Consider the following 22,320-nt stretch of genomic DNA (forward strand, 5'->3'; position numbering starts at 1 on the left):
GAACTGAACTTTCAATTTTGACATCATAACTCATTTGGTTAATTTCAGAATGTGCCAATGAAAGAGGACAAATTTCCATCCCACAGTTGGCAAGTCACTAATGCTTGAGGCTATGTAATTCGGACACAATGTTAACTTTAGCAGTCAAAAAATATGAATGAGAAATTCTTTTTTATGCAAAAAAAAGAACATGCTTAACAACAAAATTGAACAAAATACATGTATATATACACAAAAATAGACAACCACAAAAATTGCAAAACTGTACAAAAACTTTCCGACTGAAAAAAAAAAGGAAATTGCAAAAATGTTCCCACACAGTTAACAATTGTTGACTGCTGTGATGTTGGATATGACGTTTATTAATCGGGGCGCATAGCACCTTCGGCTTTGCCTCATGCGCTATGTGCGCCTCGGGTGTTCAAAACGTCATATCCCACATCATATCGGTCAACAATTGTTTTGTTATATCGTGCCAATAGCTCAAAAAGATAAATGGTTGTTACTTACAGTGTGAGAAATAAATTAAATCACCGCGATGCAACCTTTGATAACTGAAGGTTTTGATGTCCTGCCGGACATGAGACTGAGCTTTTGACGCTGTAGTTCTCATTGCGCAAAGCTAGCGCGCCGGCAGGTTTCACACGCGCGCGCAGCACGCGCAATGAAAGCAGTGTGATATCAACCTCGGTGTGTGACATGCAATTTTTATTGTCCAGACACGTGGCCATCCTAGACCAATGAACTTTCAGTATCCAAGCACACGATATAACAATTGTTAGTGTCACTAACTTACAAAGAACAAAAAAACAACAACAAAACAACATATATTTGCAAAATTGCAATACAGCATTACACTCAGGGTTCGACTTTAGCGGTGGCCCGCTAGCCAAATGCTAGTAAAAACAGCAGCGGGCTAGTCAAACTTTTCCTTAAGTTACGTAGCCGGCTGGCGAGTCAAAAATTATTGGGCTACAGCAAATTTGAGATGAAAGGGCAGGAAGAAATAATCATTAAATATCAGAAAGCAAACCTGTATCAATTTGTGGCTAATTTTATTAAATGTTTAGGGTTAAATTATTAGATGTGTTTATTAAAAACACTGACAAGTTTGCCTCGGGATACACGTTTTACATGTGTGCACATTGTTGATCATGAGACACTCAATAAAGTATCAAAGAAAAACATGCAGGCCCGTGAAAATGCCCGCGGGCTAGTTAAGAGTCTGTTTCAGTAGCCCGGCTGGATAGTGAAAAAAATAGTTAAGGTCGAACCCTGATTACACTGCAAGTGATATAATTGTTACCGTTGATTCTTGGTCATTTTGTGACTCTTCCTCCCAGTGCAAGCGGCTGAACGACCCAACCGTCTGTTTCATAGCGAGGGTGGATATTGCACGGACCCCGGCATGCGGTCCTTGCTGAAAACACTCCATGCACAGCTACAAACATGTGACATGCCAACATAAAAACACAACAGACAAAAAAATAATAACAATCAAAGGACAAACACATGAAACCGAGTTTTGAAAGACGGATTCTACAGGGCGAGTAAAAAAAAATGAAACCCAAATGTCGGGACCCATTGTTTTTTAAGTTCTGCTTGAAGCATTTTCAAAATTTAGTATATGAAAGCCCAATTCATAAGCTTTCTTTTAGTACAAGAATCATTCAAATCACTCATGTACTTTTCAAGTTACGGATTTTTAAACACAACCACCGTTTTAAGGTTCTGTCCACGGATCACCAAAAAGGTGTGCGTTCTTTCAGCAAAACGAAAACAATTCACACACATCCCTATGTGATTTGTTTTCGTTTTGCTGAAAGAACACTGAATTGCGATCCGTGGACAGAACCTTAAAAAGGTGGTTGTGTTTAAAATTCTGTAACTTGAAAAGTACATGAGTGATTTGAATGATTCTTGTACTCAAAGAAAGCTTATGAATTGGGCTTTCATATCCTAGATTTTGGAAATGCTACATGCAGAACTTCCCTAAAACAATGGTCCCAACATTTGGGTTTCGTTTCTTTTTTTACTCACCCTGTTTAGTAAAGGTTTTGTTGTTTTTTCCCCCCAGTCCAAGAAATCTACTTGTGCTTCTAAAAATCTGCAGGTTTAGTTTGTAAATTTGTTTTGGTAACCAATATGAATAATGATAAAAACACAAACTGGCTCATGTGCATTAAGAAATATCCCAATTGCAATGCAAGACCTTAAAAGGTAATATACAACATTTGCTTTTGCTGTAATTGTCAGAAATGGATGGATTTGGGGGTAAGTATCTCAAGCAAATATTGTTACACTGACCTGTTTAAAGTTTCGTGTTCATAGATGCAGGATAAACCAAGAACAAATGTTGTTCTTGTAGTAACGATGGCCGACCATCGTTGGAAATTTACACAAACTTCCACTTTTCTTGAAAATGATAGCACACCAGGTGCCATGATTTCACAGGATGCTGGAAACTATTATTCACTTGCAGTCAAGTAAGGTATTTCATAATAATTTGGTAGTTTTGCTTTTAGATGTTTGCAAATCTTGTACAGGGTGGATCAAAAAACCGAAACATATTATTGCTAATTGGAACAGAAGTAGGGCACATGTGAATCAAAGGGAGATATCCTCTGTTAGGGTTGAATCTCCTCTTTAAAATGACACCCTGATCATGTCATTACATTCACGGTTGACTGAGCAGTGACCAATTTTATGAAAGGGTCTATTTAGAGAATTGCGCCACCTTTCAGTTGTGGTTTTTGTGGTGTCATTTGTCACAGAGTGAAAGGCTATGGTTGCCAATCAAGGCAGGTGGGGGGAAAAGAGATTTCACCATGAAAAGTGGCTTATAGATGTAAAACACACACACACACACACACACTTTTTTTAGTTGTTCAGTGATTTGATTAAATGTATTTTTTGTTTCTGGCCCAATGCTACCAGATCAAACCAAAAACAATGACTTTGTTTATTGGCACCAAATTGGTAATTTAAGGTCCACTCTATATGTGACACATTATGCACATGCATGGCTGAGAACATGGCGGAACTGAAAATTGGTCGGCAAGCTTGCGTGCTCATAAATTTCACACAAGGCTGATCTTTAATACACGGCATCTCCACACTGGATTGAACATGATAGACCATCTGACACTGTGACTCATTTCAAATTCTTTTTTGTCACTTCAAATAATTGCCTTATGCTCTATCCAAAACCCAGAAATCTGACATTTTGATTATGAGTGTATTAAAATAAAATTGCACAACTATTATCTTGTAGTACCCTAAATAGTTTTTTTCAATTTCTAGTAAGGTATTAGTATAATGAATCATCATTCACATGCACCACAAAAGCCAACGTGGGTTAATGAGCAAAGAGACATACCGGTATTGAGATATTCGAGACTAAAGGCATACAGTGGAACGCCGCTATAACGAACATCGTTGGATCCACAGAAAGTGTTCATAATAACGATCGCTCGGTATAGCGATTTTGACCCGCCGGTACCCTCTTTTGACCAATAGTGAACTGGCATTTCTCACATCCCGCGGCCGCAAGAGGAGTCGTCATGAAATTTTAGCAATGGGTGATTTTCCCTTTTATTCCTTGGGGAAGTTATAGTCATCTATCGCTTTTCAACATTCAAACATGATGTAACTATGGGTCATTTGACGTTCGAGAAATAAAGTGGCCCAAATAGTGTTTAATACATGTACAACTGGTTCATTTTTTTGGTTAATCTGTTGACTTTTTTCAACAACAACGTTCGGCACATTTTGTACATTAAAACCGGGAGCCAAGGATGATGTTCGGTATAGCCAAATGTTCGGTAGAGCAGTGTTCGTTATGGCGGCGTTCCACTGTACTGTCTTGTTCATTCTTGAAGCAAACCAAGATTTAAAGCAAATTGTGTCAAAATTGACGGTTTGCTTGTGAAACTCGATTTCACTCTACTTCAAGTCCTGAGTGTCCCAGTCTTGGGGAGGTTCTAGACATCACTTGTTTTTTAGAAGTGGGATGGTTGTGGGTTAATACATCCAATCTTAGAGTCAACGTGGACCATTCTTTACAACAATATTTCAACAATATTTCATCAAAACTTAGCGAGCTCAATGAGTAAATGGGTACTGTGAGGGCAGCGATGGTTGTTGTGTTTGATTTTAGCTGCTTTGTGCCGAAATGGCAGCATCGAGCTGTATACTCCACAGGGAGCTGAGATTGTCTTTGGAAGGTTTCATTGGCCCATTGAGCAGGGTAATAATAATCTAATATGTTTTGATCTTAGTTAAAAGTGCTAAAGTATAAGTTATTATCAATAACACGGAGCTGCCAAAAAAAAAATATTAGTAATTTTGGAAAATGAAATTGGCCATACCCAGTGCCCAAGTATAAGCACCAAGTTAGGAGCTGAAAAATTACGATTTTCCAACATAAACAAAAAAAACATTATGTTATGCCCTGAAAATGGGCACCAAATTAAGCCACAGAATAAACATATCAAATCAGTTTTAGTGCACAGTCAACAAAAATGTTTAAAACCAAGAAATTAGGAATGGTTAACTCCTGTCAAACAAAATTGTTTCTGAGAGTGCGCTTTTTCTGCGTGCAAGAGTGCGCCTTTCTTGGTGCAAATGTTTGTTAATATGTGTGTTACCTGTCGCAAAGACTTGGGGCCATTCTGTGTAGACATGCAGTATGGTGAAATAAGCGACAAATAAAAGTTACAATATCGAAGCAAAAATATAAAAAAAATCTACACAAGTGCATCATGACCAAAACAAAAATTACACATCTACACATTCCAAGATCTACATGTACATGTAAAATGATATGGTGTTATGTACATGTACATGGACCAACGAGCTATGAAGTGTTAATGCAGTACCAATGCACCATGCGTGACATGACCTCCGGGTTACCAGCTATCAGTGAACCAGTGAACCGACCAGCGACCGTTTACCTGTTTCAACTGTAGCGTTGCGTTCTGGGCCAGGATACTGACTATCTGGAGGAGCGTGATTTGGCAGGCCCTGTGTATATCCTGCTTGCCCAGGTTATGCGACGTTAGGCAAAACTGTTGGGGGAATTCACCATGGTTTTTTTTTTCTTCAGGTTACTAAATCATAACACTATAGACTCCATGCACAATTACCCCCTCAACGGTAAGAAAGGGAGAGTCCGGGGGACCACTGGGAGGGACATTCCAACCTCGTTTCCATGGGTACCGTCTTGCTGCGCCATGTTGTTTCCCATCATGCCCTGCGCGATCTTAACCCCTGGAATTGTCTCATTTAAATGTGTCAAATAGTGGCACATTTAAATTAGGACTGCAGTTGATGTACATAACGAGGTTTCTTTCGTCCCTTTACAACCAAAGATACAGGGTTTTTTTTAAGCAAAAAAAACGAGGCTGCCATAATCCATATCGTACAGGCATCGCGCAGTTTTGAAAAACAAAATGTTCATACGTGACGTGACAAGCACGCGAGCGCAGTATGCTCTGAATAACCAGTCAGCATCGTTTACGTGTACATCACAGCCAGGGGTTAGTGCAAGGAACACGCACACGCCCATGGCGGAGTCGAGGCTGGGGACATTGGAACGCATTGGCAACGACGCCGGACGCTTACGCAAAGATGCTATCGGCTTGCACACATTCAGAATAACAAATAGTTGTGCATACAAGTACTTCACGCAGTACGCGCACGAACCAATACGCGCACATGGAGTGTCCCTCCCATTGGGATTTCAATAGTGGTCGAAGAGCGCCACCTACTGTGCACGCACGAAGTCCATTATACTAAAAAATGCATTCAATAAAAATTGTGTGTGAAATACATCCCTTTTACCCTCCTGTTATTTAAGCAGTCACTGACAGTCAGAATTCACTTCCACTTCCCCTGTTATACTTGTAACAATAGGCTAGTCAACAGCAGTCAGATAATATGTAAAGCAAGCACTGTGACTAGTCAAACTGGGTCAACAGACAAAGCAGGCAAGTTGTGGCCACAGCTGTTTTATCACTCAACCGGAGTCAAAGCATAGCTGTATCAAGTTACTTAAAGTAGTCCCAGCCAGTCAGAAAATAGTCACTTGTTTGATTTTGACAGAAAGGACTACTTGGCACAGAATGTATGTTTACATAGGAGGGTTTATAGGACATATTTGAAAAAAATCGTTTTCTACTTTTTAAAATCAGGATGATAATTAAATGAAAGTTTCAAATTGCGAAGTTAACGGTGAGGTGACATGGAAATGTAATTTTTATCGCAACATAAGGTGAAATAGAGCACTGCCATACAGGTTGAAACATCGTTACTTGTTATAAATCGGTTCCATCTGTATTGTTTCAAATTCTGTTGCCAGTTTTAAAGTTGGTATTGTTTTTATAATAGAACTTCATTGCATGAAATGGTATGACTGAAGAAGATGATTTTTGAAAACTATGCACTTGGAAGCCAATGAATTGAAGACGAATGTTTTGGGTTGTTTTTTTTTTAAATAAAAACAATAAGAAAAGGTTTTTTTTATAAAACAGTTTTCAGGAAAAGGATTCACATTTTGCCATGAAGCAATATAAAATAAAGGAGACAATTTACAAAGTAGAAAAATGACCAGAAAATGCTCACTAAAGTTTCAAAAACAAAATGGGAATTCTGAATGATATTTTGAGACAGTGAACATGACAAGAGATAGGGTTATTAGGGTGGGGCTTTGTATGCAAAACAAATCAAAATTTATGCGAATACATTTTTAAGTAATTGAATGATCCTGACCTCTGACACCTTGATGATTGACAGGGAACTGACTGAGCAGGAGGCGGAGCATGTCACTGTCAGAAGAACCTATTCGATACAAGACAGAACATGAATATTCATTGATTAATTATTCATGTTTGATCAGCGACAGCTGGATGAATAACAAGGATCTGACTTAGCAGGAGGCAGAGCATGTCACTGTCAGAAGAATCTAAATATTCAAGACACAACATGAATATTCATTAATCTAATTTTCATGCTTAACCTGAAACACCTTGTAAAATTTTGGACCCTTTTTTCAAAGAATTATGCTCTTGAGAAGACGAACATACCTTCATGACTTCAACTTGTATTTCTTCATTGAGCTGGGGAGATGACGCAACCGTCTGTAGGACTTGTAAGGGAAGCCTATGCTCCTCATCATCCTTGGAAGGGTCTGACTGGAAGCGGGCGTCTGCGATCAGCTTCTGTGACATCATCAATCAATCAATCAATAATCAATTCATCAATTGCATCATCAATGAACTGACAACCAATCGGCAAATTCGAGTGTACTGCTTTCAGAACATTGGTCTTGAATCTAGGTTTACCAAATACACCCATCTTTGTGTTCATGCTTTTCCCTTCCGAGATATTTTCAGGAATGGAATTTTTTTGATTTTGGCTGAATTTTTTGCTGTTCCCAGAGCGCCAGCCTCTTTGTTCCTATCTCCCAGACTGACTGACTTACTGGCCCACTGTCACTTGTGAGCCGGGCAGTGCTATTGTATAGGATTACTCTGTACAGCCAATAACTTCTGGCCCGTTGTGCAGACCAGATGCATAAAAAGATTTCCAGTGATCAGCTATTCTGAATAAATTGACAAGAAGTTTGTGCGATCTGGGAACGGATTTACTAGGCGTGCCTTGTCTTTAATTTTTTTTGGGAGGGGGGTGCTCAGGGAACTTTTGAAAGGAACCTTCATGCCAACGAAGTGGTTTTGATAATCGCAACCAAAACATGTAACAGTATTGACAATTTTATCGATTCATCTAATGAATGAATAATGATTGAATACCGAGTTGGTGTTTGGGCACAGATTCCATTCAAATGTAATGATAGGGGAATGACTTTTACCCTAACCTCCCCCAACCCATCAAACCCCAACGGCATGTTTTGTTGGAATCTGTCAGGATGGGTACAGTACCCCTAAACTGACAGTCCTTACACTGGTTGGCAAACCTCCAGAATCAAAGTCTAAAATATGTGTGTTCAGTTTCCCATATGTGATGCGATCAAGCTAAATGAGTCGTTTGTCGACCCTGGTAATTTTTTTTTCACAGATTTGAAAAGAGCACAATCTCAGCATTACTGCTGTGAAAACCGCATGCTGGTACCATCTTTAGTTCAACAATTATGGAAGTCAGAACACCCAGAGATGTGATGAAGTGATGTGATGAACGGTGGCCCTACTTTGGCCTGTATCTCCAAATGAAAATTCCTGACAAACGACTCATGTAGCTTGATCGCATCACATACAGTGTTTGAATTTGCCAGGATGGTTATGGTAATGGTTCCTAGTAAATTATGCTAGGGAGTTAGGGTTGATATGAATATTCATCAATGCATGTGTTTGGATGTACCTGTAATCCAGCCACTGCATGTGCAGCTAGCTTGTTGCTCTTGGCTTCCAGGGCTAGCCTGAGAGGCAGCAGGCAAGTCTCCCGTAACTCACAGGGGGCCAGAGAAGGTGTGGCGCCTTCAGACTCCAAGGCATCTGGGCAAAATGAAAAGACAACAGGACTGAACTCTTCAAATCATACAGGGGTACGATCAGGTTCCAATGTCAAGGAAATGCTTAGCAGGTGTTATATTTGCTTACCAAACACCTGAATTCTTCAAATATACAGGGGTATGATCAGGGCCCAATGTCAAGTAAATGCTAAGCAGGTGTTATATTTGCTTAGCATACACCAGCTGGAAACCAGTTACAAAGCAACACAAATCAATGACATTTTGGCTGGTAAACCTGTTTTGCTTATTAAGCAAGTATATTTTGTGCTTAACACATTTCAGTGCTTGACAGCTTCAAGAAATTGGCCCAAGAACTGGAAATCTGACACTAAATTAAGCGTTAATTACTTCTGTTTGCAGTTTTTTATTGAATCTCACCAAGCTTAATTTGCTAAAATGCAAAACATCGGCCTATGTTTTTAAATATTTTGATTCATAACTATACAGTGTGTATCAAAAAAATTCAAACAAAATATGATGGAATGCCAGACATAGAATGTTTAACCAACATAGATAATATAGGTATGGTTTAAAAGATACTTTTAAATGAGACATCCAATGTCTAAATCTGATTTTTTTGTTGACAGAGTTATGAGTACTTTTTCAAGAGATGTCAAATTGACCATGGGCCCAAGTTTTCAATTTTGGGGATTGGGACAAAGCCACAAAGGTAGCCTAATTGCCTCTGTGTGGATGTTTACCTTGCCTACAAAAAAAATGTTCTTAGCGATTAAACACAATTATTCCAGCACTTTCTTGCAGTCACCTCATGCTAAAAATGGATGTACAAACGGATAAATAAAATCAACAGCTATTATGGGAGCTTTGGGTTTTCCATATATATGTGTTCTATGCATGACAAAAATGCTCTTAAGTATGTCTACGTGCAAACAACAATATGCTATATATTCAGAACATAGGCCTATATTGCTAAATGCAAACAACAATATATATTCAGCATATATTGCTAAATACAAACTTATGTCATTCAATGAAAATGAACAATATGGCCTGTCCCTTATCTCCCATATGTTCATCTGCTTTTGTCATTTGCCCAGCTACAAGAATTTCTCAAGTGTGACTACAGTTCGGATTTTATGGCCACAGTACGTGGCTTTTTTTCACGTATGTTAAATATTGACCAAACACTGTTAATTATAAATGCTTTTCGAAGGTCTGCATGTAAATTATACATACATGTACATTGAATGAAGCAAAAAATGCTACCTGTCCAATGCGTGGATTTCAGACTAGCGATGTTTGTGAGATATTTCACTTCAAATTCTTACTCTCAATTTAAAGAAAACATGTAATTAGATTACTTCTTTTTGTTATATTTTTTTCATGTAGATCATACTGCTTAAACAATAGAGTATAATCATGACAATATTTGTGTGGCACTGTTGTAAATTCCAGGATAAATGGGGAAAATTTGGGAACAAATTCGGCAAGCTACTCCGCCCCATGAATGGAACCTTCATTAACATAAATCTTTGTGGAAGGCACATGTACATGTATAGCCTTATCCCATTCGTAACAAATATTTTTTAATTATGTATGTAAAACTGTGTAAAATTTACATTTTCCATTATTTTGACCTTGCAAAAGTGTTTTTAAATCCTCCCTTGACAGATTCTGCATAAATTACAACTATTAAACTGGCCTACAGAGAGTGCAATTAACAGATATTCACATAGCAGTCACCACAACAACAAAAACAACTTGCCACTTAAAGTAATGTCCTTGCTCCAACTGAACAGTGAAACGATATAAAACGATTGCTCTTTCATTTATAGGCCTATACATGTAGGCCTACATGTATCTTTCCTAAAGCACATGTGGTATATTGTTGATTTTTAATTATCCTGCAAAAGACAATTTCGTTGTTGCTGGTACATGAAACACGTGCAAAAAGGGGATTTTTTTAAAGGCTTTTTGATCTGCTCTGAATACTCCATGCCCAATCCAAAGGTTAGCCATGACGAAACCATATATTTTTTTTTCAGGGGGGGGGAGGAGCCAGGGAAATGCCAAGGTTAATTTAACAGCTGGTGTGCTTGGATTTGGTTCCATAAATGGATTTCCGCTTCTAATATCAAATTTGTAAAGAATTTTTAATGGGAAAATGCAAAAGCTTCATGTGCAAAGTCAAGTCTATTTTTTTTTAATGTTTATGCCGATGGTGCAAAGTCAAGTCTAATTTTAAAGCTGTGAGTTTTAGGATCCGATCGACTGGCAAACTGTGACATTGAATGGGGAATAAGAATTCTTCTACCCGCTCATATTACGGAATTTATCGGAGTATTTATTTGAAAACTGTGTTTTAAAAATAAATTTATATTACATTCAATTTTTATCCAAAAATGTGTGGGACTTAAAACCAATTTATCTTGAGTTGAAAACACATTTTTTTTTCAATGTGTGAATTTTCAAATTTTTTTAAGGTGGAAAAAAGGGACAATAAAGGTATTTATGGATATTCACATGTCGTAAAATGTCAGAAAAGATCAAAATAAACTTTATGGTCAAATTCTTACATCTGCCCCAAATACGTAGGATGAACTTGAAAGGAAAAAAAAATTACACTGCCCTCCCCTCCCCCATTCAAATAAATTTACAAAATAATAATAAAGGTTTCACATACATAGATTCTCCAGAAAAGCTGTCTATGTTATTATTATTCGTTCCCCGAATGGGCAAAACATGCATGATTGAAAGTAGTACAAATAGGCCTAAGTCACAACTCATATTAATTTATTTATATTAACTCAAAGTTTCTATGAAAAATTCTGTGTTTCACAATTAACATGGAAATCCTTCAAGGGGGACGATGGGAGAGAACAACAAAAAAATGTTACTCTTATCCTCAATTTCTTCAAGAACTCTCCTGATTCTATTAAAATCCAACACTATCCAATAATTAGATGGCACTCAACAAATTGGGACATCAAGCCCCCCAGTTTCATACTCTTCAGGCCAAGTGGCTTAGCCAGGGGCGGGGGAAGGGGGAAACGGGACGGGATGTCCCCACAAATTCCCAGCGCCCTCCCCCCAGGTATCTCTCCCCCCCCCCCCCCAATAAAAGTGGAAATTTGCTGCTTGCTAAGGAAGTGTCTTTTTGTTCATCTTAGTTATTAACAAAGAGCATTCTAGATGACTATTTATGACTTCCCTTAACAGCTTAATGAAATGTGAATAAATTGATAAGAAAGAAGAGCGCCCTCTAGCATCAAAAGAGGTTCAGCCACCCCCTTCCCCCCCCCCCCCCCCTCCTGAAAATAGGAGTTTTTTGCTCTTACAGTACGATGCTGTACCACGGCAAGTTGACGGTTATTGTGGCAGTTGACGGTAGTTGACGGTAATTAGCATGACCAAGGGTAGCTCAGTGGGGGAGGGGCAGGGGGACATCTTACCTTTAGCCTGGGTGCAAGCCTCACGTATGGCCTTATGCTTGCCAGCACTTGCCTCTTTGATGAGGGTGTTTAAGACGTCTTCCATTTCTGCAGATTGGTCTTGTTCAAAGTCTAGAAAGTCAAGGACATCTTCTTAACACGACGATGGCTGGATTGTTGAGCGTAATGCCATGGCGGATGTATGGTTTCTTCCTGTTAAAAAGAAGGGGAAAAATTATCGATAATCTTTAACAATAGCATATCGTACAAAATGAGTTAAAATATGTCAGGTCTTCGTAGACACTTTGTACAGCGATTGTGTAGTTACAGGCCCTGTTCCTATCAGTATATGAGAACAATAGTACGTTTTAGGTTATTGGACTCACCAAAGTGATGAGCGATGTTTAAACCAATTCAGGAATGTTGTTGATAGAAACATTAAAAAGCGGGGTTTTTATTTCTTTAACCCTTACTCTCTGAGGGTAGTTTACTGCATGTCAGTTGGTTATGCCAATGCCCTCCAGCTGCAGTTTATTGGAGGATACTTTGATGTAGCAGTGAAGGCTCCAATTGGCAGGAGTTGGAGGCCCTGGAGGGTGCCTGATACTGACCAGCTGGGGGCACTCACTTTGTTATCAGAGGACTCTCATTGTTCTCTGTGGCATGTATTGGAGTGCCTGTCCAGTTACCCTTGAAATGACATGGCAGATATTGGAGGGCCATGCAAAAAACATAGATTTTCTTGAGGCACAATTGGCATGCGTTGGAGGGTCAAGTAGGGTAAGGGTTAAACCCTAACCCTGCCAGATGCAACACAGTGCATCAGGTGTCTGGTGCAGTTTGATGCATTCAGCTACCAACACCAGTGCATAGACACGGCCACTTCTGAGACAATGAGAGCTAGCCCCATAGAACAATGCCACAGTTGTATCCTGCTGCATTCGGTGACCACAGACTCTGAGGCAGTTTGGCCTTGAGACTTTTGACCTGATGGATCTTGCTACACTGGGCAGGCTTGTCATTTAGACAAGTGTTGCATGTTGCTGCGTTTGGCAGGGTTTCTAGCCAAAATACCCTGGAGGGTTAGGGTTAAGGACATTTTGGGGAAAACCACAATGCAGACAACAAAACCCAACACCAAAATTTAAAAAAATGACCATCACTGTAACACACCATGAATGCATAAAACCGTGTTGATTCGCATGGTTTCAAATGGTAAACATTTTCAAAAATTGCATTTTAAACCACTAGACACTGTTCAAAATTGCAAAAACAATAGGGTCAACAGAATTACAAGAAGACAGCTTCAGGTCACAGAAGTCATTTTGAAATGATAAAAACACTTTAAGAGCCAAAAGAAAGATGGGCCCGTAACAACATTGTATGTACACAATCACCTTTTGTAATATTTTTCTTAAAAAATCTTTCTTAAGGAATGACAAGAGTCATACATGTCATAATATGAAAAGTTTTCATCCGACAAAAAACATTTAACAAGGTAAAACTAATAAAAGTAAAAGGACAATGTAGAAGTTAATGAATTTTAAAGTGGCGTTAGCAAATGGTAAGGATATTACACTCTTTCTAAATAACAATCCGAAAAAATGTTGCAAACCTGACGCCACTTCAGCGGTTGTGTACAAAGTCTATGGAGAGTCAAGAAAATTTTCTAAGTAAGTAGGCCCTAAGGGCAAGGCCAAGCTATATTTCCTAACAAAATTGGAAATGTTTCTCAGTCCCAGATTCATGTCTTATCATCATTTTTGCAATGCCTGACCTTCATTGAGATGATATATGAAGAAAAAAGGGGCGTCAGGTTGCAACATTTTTTCCTAACAATCTACCAATTGTCAAATGCACTAGACGTAATACAAAAGTCTATAGGCATGATAGGGGGCCTACAGTGTCACTGTATCATTCATACAGTGTATGTAGGGCTAGCCCGACTGCGTCTGGCCGTACAGTACTATCGCAAGCTCTGTAGTACGGCCAGACGCCCGATGCTTCCAAAAAGACTGAATTTTTTTGGCCGCCGATGTAGCGATTTTGCTACATCTTTCGATCGCGATTATCTTTTCATCCAGGACACAAATTTCCAAAGTTAAGGTTCGTAGTCGTAGAGCAACTCATACCTTTTCGAAAAAAACGTTCTTTGGTCTCAATATTTTCATCCATCTGGCCACAAGACGAATTTCAGTCATCAGATTCCACAAATATCGTCCCCCATGCGGTCCCCCATGCGATTTCAAAATGGCGGCCGCGCTGTAATGTATGCATTATGCGAGCGCGCTTGGGCAAGATAATGAATATGCATTATTTAGTTCATGACCTCGTGTTTGTATGGCCAGCCGCGCTGAGTGTCCGACAAACGTCATAAACTATGATGCATATTCATTACTTGCCCAAGCGCGCTCGCATAATGCATACATTACAGCGCGGCCGCCATTTTGAAATCGCATGGGGGATCGCATGGGGGACGATATTTGTGGAATCTGATGACTGAAATTCGTCTTGTGGCCAGATAAATGAAAATATTGAGACCAAAGAACGTTTTTTTCGAAAAGGTATGAGTTGTTTTACGACTACGAACCTTAACTTTGGAAATTTGTGTCCTGGATGAAAAGATAATCGCGATCGAAAGATGTAGCAAAATCGCTACATCGGCGGCCAAAAAAATTCAGTCTTTTTGGAAGCATCGGGCGTCTGGCCGTACTACAGAGCTTGCGATAGTACTGTACGGCCAGACGCAGTCGGGCTAATGTAGGGCCTACACTTTTTTGTAGGCTGCATGGAGTTGTACACACACACAAACATTCAAAGAAAATGCGCAATCCAGATAATTTTTCAAACAAAACAGACAATAAATGAAATGTTCGTGCATATTAGTTTCGAAACCAACTTACCTGGAGTAGAATTGAACGACGAAATGCGAATGTGTATCGCTCCAAATCGTGGCACTTTTTGGAAACAGATGGTGCATTACAAACAGCAGACGCTTGAGGGCGCTCGCTCGGAATTCATTGAAAAGAGGGGGCGGAGCCCATAGCTAGACGAACCCCCCTCACCCCCCCCCCCCCCCCCCCCCCCTTCCCCCATTTTGTTCTTTGATGTTACATCTATTCCTTCATCCCATGTATTCTTCTTTCAAATAATTGCATTTTTTTTTTCGATTTCGGTGGGAAAAAGCATATGTTCTTATTTGACGGCAACCAAACTGTGAGGGTTGTATAAATAATTTAATGAAGTCTGGGGAAATAGTAATGCGGTGCATGTCCTGGTGTACATTTTAATAGTCGGTTGTTGTTTTTTGGAAATTAAGGATGAGAACTTCTAGTTCATATTATTTTTTACGAAAATAATGTTTGATAACAGGCTGACGAAGGATTGTTGGGAACAGCGAACGGAATATGCATATAGGCCTGATAAACAGTGTTAACAAACAAATCCGTAAAAAAAATCCTTTTCTTTTTAAAGACGTCCGTACGATTTTAAAATAGTAGTAGGGGAGTTGAGAATCTGTGTCTGTCCAAATACAAAGAGTAGAAGTCAGGCGCGGAACCCCTGAGAGAGGTTTGCACATAACTTTTTGATTTTATCCTCTATCTTTTATACTTTGGTTTAGTTTGATATTTGCATCTGCTCGGCAGATGTACGGTAGTTTTGAAAACGAAGCAGAGGTCTATGTCATGAATCAATGAATCATAATTGACTATAATTAAAACGGAGTTTCGTTCGATCAATATGACTACCATTATTAATGGCGCAATTATTTACATCTTTCAAATAACGTTTCTTTAATTGTGAACATTCCCAACAAATATAGTAATTCGCAAAATAGGGGGGAAAAAGCAAGATAACAAAGTCCATCACCCTTAAAACTGGAAATTCAAAATTAAAAACACATTCAAGTGGAATACAAGAATGTTCATTAAGGGTTGAATTGGGAAAAAAAAATCCATTGCATGGGGCTTTACTGACTTGCTTTTTTACAGTCAGTAACATGCAGGAGCGGATCCTGAGCAAGATTTTCTTTGGGGGGGGTGGGGTTTGAACCCCTCCCCTGCTCTGACACAAAAAGTAAACCTATTCTACAGCGTTTATTAACACTAGGCCTATATCACAGAATATGCATTTGCCCCCTAACAAAGCTGCCGATGTCCGTATTTTTGTGCAAAGTGGACATTATTACCAGTAAACAGTTTAAGCGTGTCAGAAAGGGGGGGGGGGTTCGCATTTTTTCACGGAATTCTATGATTTTTTGGGGGGACAGAACTGGGCATGGGCATCGCGAGGGGTGCAAGGAGGGGGGCGCTTGCCCCCCCCCCCCCCCCCAAGAAAAGCACCAACAAAAATGTCCCTGCCACCTTCTTTAACTGATAAATCGAGAATTTGTTGAGAAATACAAGAATTTTGGGGGAAATTTTTTTTTGGCCCCCTCTTTAGAAAAAGTCCTGGCGACGCCCATGGAGGTGGGGGGACCCCCTCCCCTAGATCCGCGCCTGCACCTCTTCGATCGTTTTGCGCAACACATGATCGAGTAGTGTGCAATGACATCGGGGATGACCCTGCATTTTTTCAGAAGCTTTCGGCAGCACCACGTGCCTTCCGCTGCCGTCTCCTGCAAGGCTAACCCCTTGCAATTTTTGTCAATTTTGGTCAAAAAATGAAATTGCTCCAAACTTCCTGGAAAGACTCCTAAGGGACCCTCGAACAAATTCCAACTCGATTCAGGGACAGATATATCATTAAAAAGAAATTCATATTTTAGCCTAATTTTATGAAAAATGTAAGGCTAACCCCTTGCAATTTTAGTCTATTTTGGCCCAAAAATGAAAATGCTCCAAACTTCCTGGAATGACTGTTAAGGAACCCTCGAACACATTCCAACTCGATTTAGGGAAAGATATATCATTAAAAAGAAATTTATATTTTAGTCAATTTTTATAAAGACTGTAAGGCTAACCTTTTCAATTTTTTGTCAATTTTTGTCAAAAAATGAAATTGTTCCAAACTTCCTGGAAAGACTCCTAAGGTCCCTTGGAATACATTCCAACTCGTTTTAGGGAAAGATACATCATTAAAAAGAAATTCAAATTTTAGCCAATTTTTATTTTAAAAAAATGGAAGGCTAACCCCTTGCAACGTTTGTCAATTTTGGACAAATGAAAACGCTCCAAACTTCCTGGAAAGACTCCTAAGGTCCCCTGGAACACATTCCCACTCGATTTAGGGACAGATATATCATTAAAAAGAAATTCATATTTTAGCCAAATTTTATGAAAAATGTAAGGCTAACCCCTTGCAATTTATGTCAATTTTGGTCAAAAATTGAAATTGCTCCAAACTTCCTGGAAGGACTCCTAAGGGACCCTGGAACGCATTCCGACTCGATTTAGGTACATATATATATTATTAAAAAGAAATTCATATTTTAGCCAATTTTTATGAAAAATGTAAGGCTAACCCTGTGGAATTTTTGTCAATTTTCTTCCAAAAATGAAAATGCTCCAAACTTCCTGGAAAGACTCGTAAAAGACCCTGGAACACATTCCAACTCGATTTAGGGACAGATATATCATTAAAAAGAAATTCATATTTTGGCCAATTTTAATTTAAAAAAACCCTGCTCCCCCCCCCCCCCCCTCTTAAACTGATAAGTCGAGAATTTGTTGAGAAAGACAAGAATTTTTTGGGAAACATTTTTCTCCCCCGTTAGAAAAAGTCCTGGCGACGCCCATGGAGGTGGGGACCCCCCCCCCCCCCCCCCTCCCCCAGATCAGGGGGATCTTGAGAGATAGATTTTCAAATTGAGTTGATAATTTTCTAGCATTACATTACTTTAATGCAATTTCCTCCCCCCGCCAAAATTCCTGGATCCGCCCCTGCACGCCTGATGTTGCATCTGTTGCAGGGTGGCAAATTGCAACGGGCTAAAGATTTTAAGAGCAAGCCATGCGCGGAGGCTGAATGATAGCAGCAAAATCAGGGCGGCCATATCGGCCTGTCGGAAAAAAAAGCGTGCACGTCAGACCGCAGGGATGAAGAGCGCCGCCTACTGTCCGAGAGTGTCCATGAGTGTCCGCTTTTGAGGGTCCTACTAAAGCGCGTCAACAAGCGTCAACAAGCGTCAACAAGCGTCAACAAGTTTTAGTAGTCTTTAAGTGCGCGTCAACAAATTTTTTATAGGCTTTTGAACAATAAAAACAGCTTTATATGGTAGAAAAAGCAATAATGAACATCTTCTGCATATCAATTAAAGTTAAAATTATTTTAAAACTTGGTTTTTTGAACGCAAAATGTATGACGAATTTGTCGATAAAAGTAGGCCGCCATCTTGTTTGGATGGCGCTGTAGACTTCGCGCATGCGTAGTATGGCTCTTTACACTTCACGCATGCGTAGTACGGCTAGCTACACATAAACAAGATGGCGGCCTACTTTATCGACAAATTCGTCGTACATTTCGCGTTCAAAAAACCAAGTTTTAAAATAATTTTAACTTTAATTGATATGCAGAAGATGTTCATTATTGCTTTTTCTACCATATAAAGCTGTTTTTATTGTTCAAAAGCCTATAAAAAATTTGTTGACGCGCACTTAACGACTACTAAAACTTGTTGACGCTTGTTGACGCTTGTTGACGCGCTTTAGTAGGACCGGCTTTTGACAGTGCCCCTATAGGGCCTGCAATAAGCTGCCATAGACCCCAATGATAAATGCCCCCACTTCAGAAAGTTAGGGAAAATACTCACAATTTACTTTCCAAGGTGCTCGAGACACACATCAAAACTAAAGCTTATTTTATCACCTTCCTTTTTCTTTTCATTTTTTTGGGGTATTCTGATGACTTTTGGGAGAAACTTTCATCCGAATACTGATCACCCCTTGAACTGAGAATAATCACACGAATAATAATTTTTGCTATGGTTTCATTGAGACCATTTTCACCGAGGAGGAAACTTCGAGGGGAAATACAGATCTATGTCTGTTGTTGAAAAGAACAATAGTTCTATGTGAAGTCGTTTTCACGTGACTCAGTTTTCAATCATCACGCTTCGTCACATGACTTAATCGATCAGTCGACTCTTTACTATTTCATGTCGGCATCGTTATATTTACAAAACAGCCGTCGGGAAACCCAACGAAAATGAAACATTTTAAAGGGCTCAGCCATGCGTGGTAACCTTTGACCCGGTAATTTTTAACAACATGGAGATTTTTGGGCGAAAAGGTCGGAACAGATATTCTCACCCTGATTTCAAGTCGGCTTCTGCCATGAATCTACTGGTGATTTTCATTCTTTTCGTTGGAAAAGCTGTTGCGGATACGTGCGTGGCTGGAGACTTTGATTTAACTCCCATACAGAACTGGTAAGGGTGGATTTATATGTGAAAGAAAAACTAGCAATTGCGTAAAATTTAGGTGTTGATGAATGAGCATGATGACATGGCACAGACAATGGCTGATCGTGTTGAAATGGGTATCAGGTCAACTCGGACCCAAACCAAGTCGGACCCATGCCAAGTCGGACCCATGCCAACTCGGACCCACGCCAACTCGGACCCACTACCAACTCGGACCCACTACCAACTCGGACCCACGACCAACTCGGACCCACTACTAACTCGGACCCACGACCAACTCGGACCCACTACCAACTCGGACCCAAGCACGACCAACTCGGACCCAACAATGACTCAATCACTATAGTTTCAGAGATTATATTTATAGGTGATCTTAATGTTAGTGCTTTTATAGTGAAGATATTCTGTAATTACATTGGGCAGAATGGGGCTTTTAGTTTTGTTGTTTTCTTGTATTGCTGCAGTGTGGAGCGCTATTTTATAATGCGTACAGTAAATACTGTTGCTAAACGCTTATCGTTTTGAACGTCATGAAACTAAACGTGCTTAGCTTTTTGAAACCGTGACCTGTGAAGCTAAACCAAGAGGTATTAATAGCGTATAGTACGGTAAGGCATATCGTATGTCATTTGTACAACTTGATATATACGTGCTTTTTCAAAATCTCAATTATAATTTTCAGTAAAAATTAAATTACTTAATTGTTTGATTTTGCAGGCCTTTGTGTCGTGTAACAAGTGGTTTTAAGTGGCACATTTTGTTTCAGTGAGGAAGTTATTAATTTGAAATAACTATTTAGGCCTTTCATTTCATGTAATTGTTTGATTTTTCTTAATTCACATCTGGCTTTGAATTTTGTGGGATTTTTTTATGAATCTGTTTAACTTTTAATAACTTTTTTGATTTAACTTTTTTCCCCTGTGGAACATCATGGTGGAACATACAGGCAGCCACCTGTAAGGCCTTGAAGGATAATCTTCCCAGAGCTCCAATACTCTTTTTTGATGATTGACATTGCATCTATTTGTAGGGGATTAAACTTGATCATTTTTTAATTCACATGCTGGCTTTGAATTTTGTGGGTTTTTTTTACGAATCCGATTAACTTTTTATACTTTTTTGATTTAACTTTTTCCCCCCGTTGAAGTTTGGATTAAAAACGAAATAAATGCTGTTAAATTTAGCAAGATGGTGTGAACAATGGTAATTAATATGTTTTAATGTAAGTAAATAATTGGTTAAACTTTTACAGCGTAATATGTTTTAATGGAAACAATTAAAAATGCGCTTTACAACGACAAAAATGTTATACTGCTGCAATACAGATATGAGATAATTTACCTTACAATTACAATGAACATTTATACTAAACAGCATCACTGTAATAACAGATGAGAAGTGGACAAACCTTATGAAATGAATGATTGAAAACGATGTCGAATGATTGAAAACGATGGGTCCGAGTTGGTCATGCATGGGTCCGAGTTGGTAGTGGGTCCGAGTTGGTTGTGGGTCCGAGTTGGTAGTGGGTCCGAGTTGGTTGTGGGTCCGAGTTGGTAGTGGGTCCGAGTTGGCATGGGTCCGAGTTGGTAGTGGGTCCGAGTTGGCATGGGTCCGAGTTGGCTTGGGTCCGAGTTGGTTTGGGTCCGAGTTGGATCGAAACCTTGAAATGGCCACATTATCACATGAAGTATTTGATGTGCCCAAATAGGCCTTAGAAAATTAATGTTATATTTCTAATGACACCGAGGAATCTTGATTGTGTTTGGAATATGTGTAATGTTTGATTATTGGATTTAATTTGTCACTAGTCATGCTAGTTACACAATTAATGTTTCTGTATGTAGGGGCCGGAAAGATTTCCATATACGAAGTTCACTAATTTTCCTCTGTATTGACTAACAAGCCCCCAGATAGCAATTTCATGTCATCTAAGTCAACTTGAGCAGTGAGAAAATACAAGCATTTTCTTAGAAAACACTTAAAATTTTTCAGTCCAATCTCATAGGGTTTGTACACAGGGTGTTGAGTGAACTTCGTATATGGAAATCTTTCCGTAGGGGCCTACTTCATTTTTATTTTCTTCAGATTATGGTTCATGTTACTTCTTTAGTTGTTTGCCAGTTTTGTTTGTTTATTGTCTTTGTTTCATATTTGTGAATAACAAGAGTTTATAATTATCGTTCATGCCGTACATGTTTATAATCATTGCTTTAAGTACATCATTAACATTAAAGGAAGTTATTGATTTTTTAGGAGAATTATCAGGATTGAAATTTAATAAAAATTAAATTGCTTTTATATCTTTGATTCTGTTACCCGAACCATTTCTAATTCTGTACTTCTTTCTTCGGTTTGCAAATGGTAATTGGAAATTGTGTTCATCTATTGAAATACTTTTCAGGAAAACATGGACGCTCAGAACGGAAAAGCTAGCCACCACATCGTCAATGTTTTACATGAACTTGTGCGACACCATCCAGGCGACGGGGAGCGGGAACGCTTGCTCTAGCGACAGCTCCATGTGCCTCAAGATGGACCAGACTTACACCAAAATTGGGAACCACAACCAAACGCTTCTCCCCACGGCGAATGCCGAGGGCGGAGGTTTCCGTCTGGATTATCGGGGGGACGAATGCGCCAACAGCACGCAAACGCCAAAGGAGAAGTGGCAGACGACAATTGACTTCAAGTGCGACAAAACCTTGGTATGGGCTCCGTGCGGGAATAAGATAGCTTTTTTACCTCTTTTTGAGAGACCAGTGGACAAGGCACACTGTGTGAACATATACACTCTTGTTTTACTATACTCTCGAGGACAATGGTTTGTGTTTCCCTTTGTCCCTGTAATATAACACTCTCCCATAGACTAAGCACACAAACTTACTACAGAGGACCGTTTCCAACAAAAGACCCAAGTCCCCAGGACAGTGAAAGGATCTGTTGTTCTCCTTTTGTATGTCGGTCCTCGGGGGTTATGTAGAACACGTACATTCTGGTTCGCGCGCTTATATAGTGTGTAGCACGCATGACTAATT

At 39.3% G+C, this 22,320-nt stretch overlaps 2 protein-coding genes across 13 annotated transcripts in view; one reads left to right on the forward strand and one right to left on the reverse strand.

The window, feature by feature from the left end:
• The window catches only part of LOC119722070 (brefeldin A-inhibited guanine nucleotide-exchange protein 3-like), a 42,037-nt gene extending 27,134 nt beyond the window's left edge, over positions 1–14,903 (reverse strand). For 4 of the 11 annotated variants that reach the window (XM_038192069.1, XM_038192066.1, XM_038192068.1 and 1 more), the window contains exons 1-8: positions 14,823–14,903; positions 11,941–12,132; positions 8,377–8,510; positions 7,086–7,220; positions 6,772–6,840; positions 4,956–5,069; positions 4,650–4,673; positions 1,307–1,441 (exon numbers count right to left, since the gene is read on the reverse strand). In XM_038192069.1, coding sequence (XP_038047997.1) covers positions 1,307–1,441; positions 4,650–4,673; positions 4,956–5,069; positions 6,772–6,840; positions 7,086–7,220; positions 8,377–8,510; positions 11,941–12,025 — 696 coding nt within the window. In that variant the 5' untranslated portion in view covers positions 12,026–12,132; positions 14,823–14,903. The remainder of the gene's footprint in view (positions 1–1,306; positions 1,442–4,649; positions 4,674–4,955; positions 5,070–6,771; positions 6,841–7,085; positions 7,221–8,376; positions 8,511–11,940; positions 12,133–14,822) is intronic. The other 7 variants (XM_038192075.1, XM_038192073.1, XM_038192074.1 and 4 more) reach the window with 4 other exon arrangements.
• A 4,194-nt stretch (positions 14,904–19,097) lies between these two features.
• LOC119722071 (cation-independent mannose-6-phosphate receptor-like) overlaps positions 19,098–22,320 on the forward strand; it is a 56,675-nt gene continuing 53,452 nt past the window's right edge. For both annotated transcript variants that reach the window (XM_038192076.1, XM_038192077.1), the window contains exons 1-2: positions 19,098–19,288; positions 21,687–21,990. In XM_038192076.1, the coding sequence (XP_038048004.1) occupies positions 19,128–19,288; positions 21,687–21,990 (465 nt within the window). In that variant the 5' untranslated portion in view covers positions 19,098–19,127. The remainder of the gene's footprint in view (positions 19,289–21,686; positions 21,991–22,320) is intronic.

This window comes from Patiria miniata, unplaced genomic scaffold (genome assembly GCF_015706575.1).
Source record: "Patiria miniata isolate m_02_andy unplaced genomic scaffold, ASM1570657v1 HiC_scaffold_14, whole genome shotgun sequence".
Classification (NCBI taxonomy): Eukaryota; Metazoa; Echinodermata; class Asteroidea; order Valvatida; family Asterinidae; genus Patiria; species Patiria miniata.